Source organism: Artemia franciscana, chromosome 9, assembly GCF_032884065.1.
Source record: "Artemia franciscana chromosome 9, ASM3288406v1, whole genome shotgun sequence".
Classification (NCBI taxonomy): Eukaryota; Metazoa; Arthropoda; class Branchiopoda; order Anostraca; family Artemiidae; genus Artemia; species Artemia franciscana.
The window spans coordinates 33,653,828-33,664,908 of NC_088871.1; the positions used below are offsets into that span (position 1 = coordinate 33,653,828).

The following is an 11,081-nucleotide window of genomic DNA, read 5'->3' on the forward strand; positions in this document are numbered from 1 at the left end:
TTAAACCCCTCCAAAGGCTAGCGTCATTTACGCTTGAAAACTAAACATATAGGTTAAAAACTATCCATTGACGCGTTAAACGTTGATTTAGCAATCAGTTTTCCGTACTTTTGGATGATATAGATTTAAAAGGAAATATTATGACGAAAACAAGTCTCCTTTTCAAATAGTAAAGCTATATTGATCGTAACATCATCTGTTTCCGGGAATTATTAAGGTTTTTTTCTCTGGAGACTCGAATAGTATTTTGATTTTTGGTTTTAAACATATTCACAAAAAAAAACTTTCAAAACATGTATCACTTCCATAAAAGTATAAATGACACTCTTTTCTTTTGGGGGATTTGAGGTGGAATAAAAAATAGAGAAGATTGTCAAAAACAATTTGAGAAACTACTTAGTTTTTCCCGGAAACATGATTACTTTTGGATTGTTTTACTGTCATGATAAAAGATATTTTAACATGTCGTTTTAGTAAAGTACAAAATTCCATATTTTTAGAGGCTTTCAGGGAGTCCAATTCTTATTTGCGGGGTTTCACAGTACTTATTAATATGAATTTATGCTCACATTAGGCTTCATTTTATGATTCGTATTAATATTTCCCTTAGATTTTTGACTTGATATATGACTATTTCAGCTTATTTCAGAGCATAACTTTGCTCATATCGTTACTTTTAAATAAACCCTTGCAAGCTTTTTGTTTTAAATTTAATAACAAAACAAGAGCTAAGAGCTCATATGGCCCTTGTGACAAGGTAGGAAGAGCCAAGAGCTCATATGGCATGAGCTCTAGCAAAATTCTAAGAATCAATAGACTGATTTAAAAGGAAAGTCAGAGGCTTAATGCCGGTCGGGATTTAAAATAAGATCTCTGAGAAAAAAGGTCCTTCTAAACATCAAAATTCATTAAGATCCGATCACCCACTCGCAAGTTAAAAATACCTCATTTTTTCTAATTTTTCCTCTCCTTTCAGCCTTCCAGATAGTCGAATCAGGGAAAACAACTTTATCAAGTCAATTTGTGCATGTTCCTGACACGCCTACCAATTTTCGTCCTTCTAGCACATCCAGAAGCACCAAACTCACCAAGGCACTGGCCCCCTCCCCTCAACTTCCCCAAAGAGAGCGGATCCAGTCCGGTTACGTCAATCACGTATCTACGACATTTGCTTATTCTACCCACCAAGTTTCATTCCGATGTCTCCACTCTAAGCGTTCTCCAAGATTTCCAGTTTCCCCCTCCAACTCTCCCCAATGTCACCAGATCTGGTCGGAATTTCAAATAAGAGCACTGAGACATGAGTTCCTTCTAGTTATCAAATTTCATTATCATCTGGTCACCCGTTTTTAAGTTAAAAATACCAAAATTTTTCTAATTTTTTTGAATTAACCCCCCCCTCCCCAACCAACTCCCCCAAAGAGAACGGATCCCTCCCAATTATATCAATTACATATCTAGAACTTTTGCTTATTCTTCTCATCAAGTTTCATCCCGATCTCTCCTCTCTAAGCGTTTTCCAAGATTTCTGGTTTCCAAGTTTTCTGTTTCCCCCCTCCAACCCCCTGTGTCCTCAGATTCGATTCAAATTGAAAATGGAGCATTTGAGACATAAGGTATTTGTATATATACAGTTTCATTAAGATCCGATCACCCATTCGTAAGATAGATACCTCAATTTTCACGTTTTCCAAGATTTCCGGTCCCCCCAAACTTCCCTAATGTCACCAGATCTGGTCGGGATTTAAAATGAGAGCTCTGAAGCACAAGATCCTTCTAAATATCAAATTTCATTAAGATCCAACTACCCTTTCGTAAGGTACAAACACCTCATTTTTTCTATTTTTTCCGAACTACTCCCCCCTCTAACTCCCAAAGAGAGCAGATCCGGTTCAGTTATGTCAGTCATGTATCCTGGACTTGTGCTTATTCTTCCCACCAAGTTTCATCCTGATCTTTCCACTCTAAGCCTTTCCCAAGATTCCCCTCCCCCAAATCCCCCAATGACACCGGATCTTGTCGGGATTTCAAATAAGAGATCTGAGTTATGAGGTCCTTCCAAATATGAAATTTCAACAAGATCCGATCACTCCTTCGTAAGTTAAAAATACCTCATTTTTTCTAATTTTTCAGAATTAACCCTCCCCCTAACTCCCCTAAAGAGAGAAGATCCGTTCCGGTGATTTCAATCACGTATCTAGGACTTGCGCTTAATTTTCCTGCCAAGTTCTATCCCGATTCCTCCACTCTAAGCGTTTTCCAAGATTTTATATTCCCCCCTCCAACTCCCCCCAATGTCACCAGATCCGGTCGGCATTTAATATAAGAGCTTTGAGACACGATATTCTTCTAAATATCAAATTTCATTAAGATCCCATCACTCGTTCGTAAGTTAAAATTACCTCATTTTTTTCTAATTTTTACAAATTAACTGTCCCCCCACTCCCCCCAGATGGTCGACTCGGAAAAACGACTATTTCATGTTTATTCTGGTCTCGTCTCTGATACGCCTGCCAAATTCTATCGTCCTAGCTTATCTGGAAGTGCCTAAACTAGCAAAACCGGCACAGACTGACCGACAAACAGACAGACCAACCGACCGACAGAATTTGCGATTGACATATGTCACTTGGTTAATACCAAGTACCATAAAAAATGAGACGAACTAAAGATTCGTAAAAGGACAAATGGAAGCAGATAGGCTTCTATTCTCAATCTGGGCGCTTTTATATAAATGCTTATTCTACGGCGTACGTCAAACGCCATCGTGAAGTGTGAAAGAAGTCTTGGTACTTTTTAATTAAACGAAACATACCCAAGAAATGAAGTTAGGTTAATCCTAATGAAATATAAGCTTCATATAACCTTTAGTTTACATAACAATATAATTTGGGCTATATATTTGAATGTTAAGGGGAGAAAAGTATTTGGACAGCGCCCCTAACGAAACACAACGTTGTTAATTAAAAGAAACACAACCAGGAAGTGAAGTTGGGGTAATCGTAATGAAATATAACCTTTAGTTTACATAACAACATAATTTGGGCTATATATTTGAACGTTAAGGGGGGAGGAGTATTTGGACAGTGCCCCTAACAAAACACAACGTTGTTAATTAAACGAAACACAACCAAGAAGTGAAGTTAGGTTAATCGAAATAAAATATAAGCTTCATATAACCTTTAGTTTAAATAATTAATATAATTTGGGCTATATATTTTAACGTTAAGGGGGGAAGGCGGAGGATTTGGACAGCGCCCCTAACAAAACACAAGGTTATTAATTAAACGAAACACAACGAAGAAGTGAAGTTAGGTTATTCTAATAAAATATAAGCTTCATATAACCTTTATATTACATAACAATTTAGTTTGGGCTATATATTTGAACGTTAAGGGGGAAAAGTATTTGAACAGTGCCCCTAACGAAATACAACGTTGTTAATTAAACGAAACACAACCACGAAGTGAAGTTAGGTTAATCCTAATGAAATATAAGCTTCATGTAACCTTCAGTTTACATATCAATAGGATTTGGACTATATATTTGCACGTTAAGAGGGGGGTATATTTGGACAACACCCCTAACGAAACACAACATTGTTAATTAAACAAAACACACCCAAGAAGTGAAGTTAGATTAATACTAATGAAAAATAACCTTAACCTTCATATAACCTTAGTTTACATAGCAATATAATTTGGGCTATATTTCTGCACGTTAAGGGGGAAGGAAGTATTTGGACAGCGCCCCCAACTAAACACAGCGTTTTTAAATAAAGGAAACACACCTAAGAAGTGAAGTTAGTTTAATACTATCTTCATAAAATCTTTAGTTTATGTTACAAAATAATTTGGGCTATATATATGCACATTAAGGGCACATTAAGCATTAACAGCAACAGATCGTTTTTTTAGTACATATTTACCTTATATTACTACAATGTACCTTTATAGTACTAACACAATACTAAATGGTACCTTTATGGTACCAAATAGCTTATTTGTTGGTTTTCACTGTCATTTTCGCTTCAATTTGGAAAATTGACTTTCGTCAAGATTTTGACGAAATTACGCCACTGATGGCAGTGTGTGGTAAGTAAAGAGCACATACAAAAAGTAAAGAGTGACTGTCGTCAACAATAAAAAAAACTCTAAAAAATGGAATTTCGAAAAATTCAAAAATCAAATAAGCCTACTTCTTATGTTGATTCTAAGTATGTAGTATTTAGCTAGGCTTGGATTCATACATAACTTTATAAAGTTACTCCTATAAAATTATTAATGCATTACATACTGCATTATTTTTAGAAAAACAGACGCACACCCCCCAAAAAAAGGATTACGGTCCGGACAATAAAAGTCAGCCAAGTCAATATATCTAAGAACTCTCTAACAAAATAGGACTCATTCAGTCATAATAACAGGCAGCGCAATAACGCTGCCTAAATAAAGAGCGGTGTGAGCACAGTGTGTTATTTTTTTTTCTGGCCAAGGTACCTCGTATAGAAGGAGCTGTCGTAGAAATCTCGGAAGGAGCTCATTCAATTGTAAATTGAGAATTCTAGTGCCATTTTTAAGAGTCAAAAGTGATTGAAGAGCAGCCGCCCCCCCCCCCACCTGCCACGCCCATCAGTTCCCCAGATCCATCCAATGAAACTTTTGAGGTAGCCATTCTCTTCAACATAGTTGAAAAGTCATACCAAGGGCTATAAGTTATACAATTCGCTATTGTTTACATAAAGTATTTGTTATTGAGAAAGGTGGGCATGTTTGACCTTTAGTGTCCAAAAAGACGTAAAATACTGAGGTGTATCTTTCAGAGAATATTAAGGGGAGTGTTGAACTGAATCAACATTATGTAAATGCGGGGTGTCAAAAAGGCGTACTCAGGAATGATTGAGTGTAATTTGGAATTTCATAGGAAATGATAAGGGGGACGATCAATTAACCAAAAATGCAACATTTACGCACTACTACTACTGCTACTAATACTACAACTACTACCGCTACTACTAATACTAACACTACTGGTACTGCTTCTGTAGCGAGTAATGCCTAGACTGAGGGTATTGGAGTGAAAATTTTGAGGAAATATTGAAAGGCAAGTTGAACTAAATCAACAACATATTCTGTGCATACAGATTGTCAAAAGGGCACATCAACAATATCATTGGAAAGACTTACCGTATCGAGCTGAAACTTTCAGGGTATCACGAAGGGATGTTCAACGACCAAATGGCAACATGTGCATACTACTACCGCTAATAATACTGCTGTTTCTACTATTACTAATGCAACATTAATCCTGCCAATAACACTCCTACCACTACCACCACTACTATGATACAAGTACTATTAAGACTAAGGGTATGAACGTGAAAATTTGAGAAAATATAGAGGATAAAAATGAACTAAATTAAAACACACTATATGCATACAAATTGTCGAAAGGGCGGATATCAGGAATAGATGAGGGGGATATTCAACTGGGCAAAAGGCAACATGTGCATACTACAACTACTATTATACTGCTACTACTACTACTAATGCAACTGTACTACTACTACTACTACTTCTGCTTCGATTCATCTTTTCTTTTCCAATGAAAAAGTCAATCAAAACAAACAGAAATTTTTTTTTTCATGAAATAAGTTTTTCAAATAAAAGTAAATAGCTACATTAAACCGTACATGAGCAGAAATAAAGTCAAATAATTTTTCAAGTGTAAAACTGCTAAGGATGACCATCAATAAATAAATGAAACCCCAGAACAAACAGAAACTGCAATTAATAACAAAGTCAAACTCAAAACGAGCAGCAACTAAGATTGCACTTACTGAAAACAAATTACATTTTAAATGTTTTCACATTTTTAACTTTAATAAATCCAAAACTATTAAGGCTTTAAGGAAGAAATATCAGTATATTTATATTAAACTGTCAATCAGAACTGTCAGTGGTTTTGTTGAATAATCTTGGTTATGATGTATTTTTTTCGATACTATGAGAAATAGGAACATTCAGCTCGAAATAAGGATTGTTTTCCCTTCAATATAGCTTTTTACTTCTCTGTGACAAACTTATTTCGTGGAAAACGTTTTTAGATTAATACAAACAAAACCAATAGACAAATAGAGCACATTAGCAATTTAAAACGGACAGGAAATTTACAAGTGTTTCTTTAATGATTAGAATTTTCTTTTTTACTAACAATGGGTATGGGGGAGAGGAGGCCGACTTGGACTCCCACTCCTAATATTTGTACCTCTGCTTGAAACAAAGAATGGAACATGAACGGTCATTCTACAGAAATGGCAAGACTAAAAGTCTAACTTTCCGGTGCAATTCTAATAGAAACCAAATTATAGGCCTACTATGATTACGCTTTTTATACGATAGATTACGACTACACTTCCTAAACTCGTTATAAGCGTTTTCTCTATTTCACTTTACAATTTTTTTTTTTTTAAATATTAATGCATCAATTGTAGATATGGGAGGGGGAAGGGCTTAAGATCCGTGGACAGCATAAAGTTTCAAGTCTGTTTTGAATTTGAATTTTTTCGATAAATTCTTATGTTTTCCCGCTAAATCCTTATGTAAATTCTAATTTGCAATTTTTAGGAATTTTAGATTTAGCCACTATCTGCTCTAGAAATAAAATATATTATAATTCGCAGAAAGTCGTATAAGATATAACAAAAAAAAACCTTTTTGATGGAGCCATGTGAAGACATTTTGCTGGCAATGGAATCCTCTTTTTTACATATTCAGGACGTTCGAAAATCTTTAGGATACTAATGTCCTACAATCAGAAACGGCAAGTTCCCAAACTTGGAAACAAGGGGAACCGGCTTCGAAGCGCAATCTCGATCCCAAGACTGATGACATCATGAGTGCTGTTGAGAAGATTTTATTGATTCAAGAGAAAAATCAATTAATGAGAACTTAGACGAAAGTAAGGTGAGGACATTCACTAAGATATAAGTAATTAAAAGGACAGTGGTGTATTTACGTTTAATTTTTGTGATTAATAAAGTACAGGAAAGCAGAAATTTCTTCACTACGATGTCTTGATAAAAGGGCGAATTTTAAGAACTAGGACACGCCTGGATTCTTAACACCTCAACGCATACAACTCAGGCCTTACACAGTCTAATACCCTAGAGGACTCAACTTAAACAGTACCCTTACGCAACTAATGCAAAACAAAAGCTGACCTTCTATAATTTAAACTTGTTATTTCTCCTCTTCATCACGAAAATATTACAATATATATATATATATATATATATATATATATATATATATATATATTGGTCCCCATTCCTCATCCTCATTGGTAATCGTATCAAGCCAATAGTCCTAGTTAATACCAAAAAACTCATTCGAAAGAAGGTTAGAAGTTCTACTTACTTTTTATGCAGGTAATAATGTTGCGCTACATCAAAGTGGTATTTTCTGCCATTTTGTGGTACCAAAATGCAGTTTTGCCACAAATAGGGCCATGTTGCTTTCGATTAAAGCTTTTTTCCAATAGCGAATCTATTTATAATTACCAAAAACTGTAAATTGAGCTATCCAGTTTCAGTGGTTATAAAGCTGTGCGGTGGCGGACTCCTCCAAGTCAAGTAGTCTCCATAAAACAAAAAATTAGTCTAGGCATTTAATTTAGAGCTGCATCGAGCTGAATATATTAATGTGCGGCTTGAAGAAAAAATTAAAGCAGTGGTGTACGGCTATTTAACAATCCTTATGGAGAATGGTCGGTGGATCCTCAAGCAAGAAAATGGGCTTAGACCCTTGGAAGTGTGCTTTTGTGCCTGCATTTTCTAATTATCTGTGATGTTTTAATAGAAGAGATGGAGGGGGTTATTTGGACATTAGTATCTAATCTCGCTTGATTCCTATGAATATTTTCGTACTCAAAACCGCTCCTAGGGTTTGTGGCGCCCCCATCCGACTCAGATATAAGCAAAATAGCCGAGTCAAACTGAAAAATGTGATCAAAGTGGGCAACCTCCGGCAGCTCAGTCCAGTCTCGGTGCCCGGGAGAGCTGGCCAGGTCACTCCCCCCTCCCTTTGAACGGCTCTGTTTGTATTGTTTGTATTATACGTTTAATATTTGTGCTGGGGGATATAGCACTATTTTTCTGTGTACCATTGAACATCAAACAAAAGCCTAGCGGCCCAAAGATAATAAAGCTAGGGCTGGCAATAAGAGCACCACTAAGAATTTTTTTTTTGGATGGGGGATCTTACTCCTACTGCCATAGTCTACGAGGAACACCCCTATAAGATCTTTTAAAACAATTTGCCTTGGACACCATGGACACTACTAACTAACAACTAATTTATGATATTTCAGACCATCCTATTACATCATATTTTGAGGGGCGTTTTTTGCAGGTGTCATACACGCTCTCAAAGCACTGTCTTACGATATGAAATTTGAATGAAAAAGATAGGAAATGAAGGAGAGAGTAGTAGCCCCCCTTCAGATTTAAGAGAGCCTCGGATCAAACAGCACTTAGTAACAAAATACAAGTAAAGGGATAGACTTGGTCAATAGAAACCGAAAACAAAATACCCAAGCTTTTTATTACAATATATATGGCTACAAAATCCATTATTCTACAAATTCTAACCATGAAAAACGTATTACTTTTAAAGTTGCTCATTTAAAACGATTAACATGCAACTTTGCACACAGTTAGATAAAAGAGTTAATCCCCTGCGAATCATGTGCCACATGCATCACGAGTCTGAAGGCACTATCTGAAAAACGTTAAATTTCTCGTTTTTGTTAAGAAATGAGTAAATATTCAGAAGATTACGAATTTAACCTCTAATCTCCCTTAAGTAGTAATAATAGATACACACAAACACAGACTCGCGCACACAATAAACCCACACATAAACACTCATACTCAACCTAAACTTCACAAATTAGTAAAAACAATTAGGGTGAAAGTCGCTTGAAACTCTGAAAGTTCTAGTCATTTAGTTTAAAACATGCCTTATCCTCAAAAAAAGAAAATAAAAGTTATAAAATAAAGGCTGATAATCTCATTTTGTACAAAATGATTAAAGGATTAAACATGACAGTTGTGTACCAAGTCTTGAGTTACATAATTTACATTTGAAAGACGCAGCAAGTACCTTAAAAGCAACAAAGTTCCTAAGATTAACGAATGGAGTGTGATTTTTTTTATGTTTGCACCCAACAGAACTAGGAGTACCAATTACCCTATTGACTCATGCCCGAACCGCACCTTAGTTACACCTGCTGATGAAGAAAAATAAAGATTTACAAATGATGTATTTTCTTTAATTTTAACCTCAAACATGTACTACTAAACCGGATGAATTGAAATTGCAAGAAATTAGTTTGAAAAGCCTACATTAACACTAGTTTGTTTCCAAGTACTATCTACTAACAATATATCTTTGAATAATTTACCAGATTCGTCTTGCAGATAGGGAAACTGCTGTTCCAAGCATCTTTTTTCAAAAATCTATATTTGAATCTTCACTCTTCTTCAATATCCTATTGGTTAATCCATAATAGTTATAATTTTCAGTCAATAAAAGCTCACCAAAATATGCAAACATGCAGTAATAAAAGTGCAGTAAATAAAAGTTATAAAATAAAGGCTGATAATCTCATTAAATATGCAAAATATGCTCACCAAAACTGGTGCTGCAGCCGAACGTAGGTAAAATTTTATCCTCAGCTGTGACTATAATCCGTAATAAAACTGTGGTAATGTTTAAAAAGCAGACTTTAGTGATTGCCAATACAAAAAAATACTTTAAGGCGGCATTGGATTGCGACACAATGTTGGAAATTAGAAAAGGTCTTTAAAGCAAAATAATATTTTGAAAAAGCCCTCACCCAGTTGTTCATTGTGATGTTACCGAAAGAGAGGGATGAAAAAGCTTCCCTTCATTAATATATGAAAATCTTCAGTCCATGGGCTTAAAAAACCATAATTCACGGTTCCAAAGTGTTAAAAGAACATGACACAACTCCTCAAAGAATTGAAAACCCGACATATGGGAGAAAAGAATAATGTCAACTGCAGCATAATAATATCAATGCCTGAAGGTGTCACTGCAATAAGCCAAGCAACTTAGATATTGCGGACTATGTGTAACGTTAAGCTCGATCCTTCCTTAATAAAGCTCTGCTTAAGTCCCGTTACAAAATATGGCTACTAAAGCAGGATGTAGCACCAGAGACCTATTGTTTCATATAAAAAAAAGTTCAATGTTGTGCCAATGTTCTTTTTTCGACAAGTACACCCACTCGCCTCTTGAGAAGATTTCTCTATTTGTACCGGCATTTCCTAAGGCAACGAAACAAAAAAAATTATCTTATTCTGATCATCTGAAGGAGGAAGCACTTCGGAAAGAATAACTGAGAGGCAGCAATGTTTCAGTTACACATCTATCTTAAACTTTTCTCCCTGGGAATGCTATCCTATCCACCTTCGTTACAAAGATTTCAAACATACCTTCAAGCGAAGGCTCAACACCTGCGTACAACCTGCGCGGTGGGCTAGTGGTCTATCAAGCAAAGTCATGTATTTGGCACCAGGAAGTCTGTTATAAGAAAAAAAAACTGTTAAGGGTTGCTGCTTGTGAAACAAAACCACGACCATACCCAGGACACATCATTACTGTAACTCTTGAAATAAATAAACCTGGTAAGTGCATGAGACGGTTGTTACTAAAACCTGGAAAACAAACATTCAAGTGTTCCGCTGTTTCGGACTTGTGCCAAATTTGTCTCGTAATTTAAAGCTTCATAAATTACAGCAGCTGAAAGATTAAAAGTATATATAATTTACAAAATATATAAAGATTTTAGAGAACTGCATGAAATAAAACACGTTTTAAATACTTAGTTAACATTAAGAGTTACATATTAATTATACTTATATACATGAAAGATTATACATATTAATTATATATATACATATATATATACATATTAATTATATATACATGAAAGATTATACTTAATAATATGTAACTCTTAATGTTAACTAAGTATTTAAAACGTGTTTTATT

At 35.2% G+C, this 11,081-nt stretch overlaps 1 protein-coding gene across 3 annotated transcripts in view; it reads right to left on the reverse strand.

Annotated features, from left to right (window-relative positions):
- LOC136031305 (protein nervous wreck-like) overlaps window positions 1–10,876 on the reverse strand; it is a 121,987-nt gene extending 111,111 nt beyond the window's left edge. The window contains exon 1 of one of the 3 annotated variants that reach the window (XM_065710759.1): window positions 10,523–10,876. In XM_065710759.1, the coding sequence (XP_065566831.1) occupies window positions 10,523–10,669 (147 nt within the window). In that variant the 5' untranslated portion in view covers window positions 10,670–10,876. Of the gene's footprint in view, window positions 1–6,712; window positions 6,827–7,418; window positions 7,611–10,522 lie in introns of those variants that run through there. The other 2 variants (XM_065710761.1, XM_065710760.1) reach the window with 2 other exon arrangements.
- Window positions 10,877–11,081: the final 205 nt, after the last annotated feature.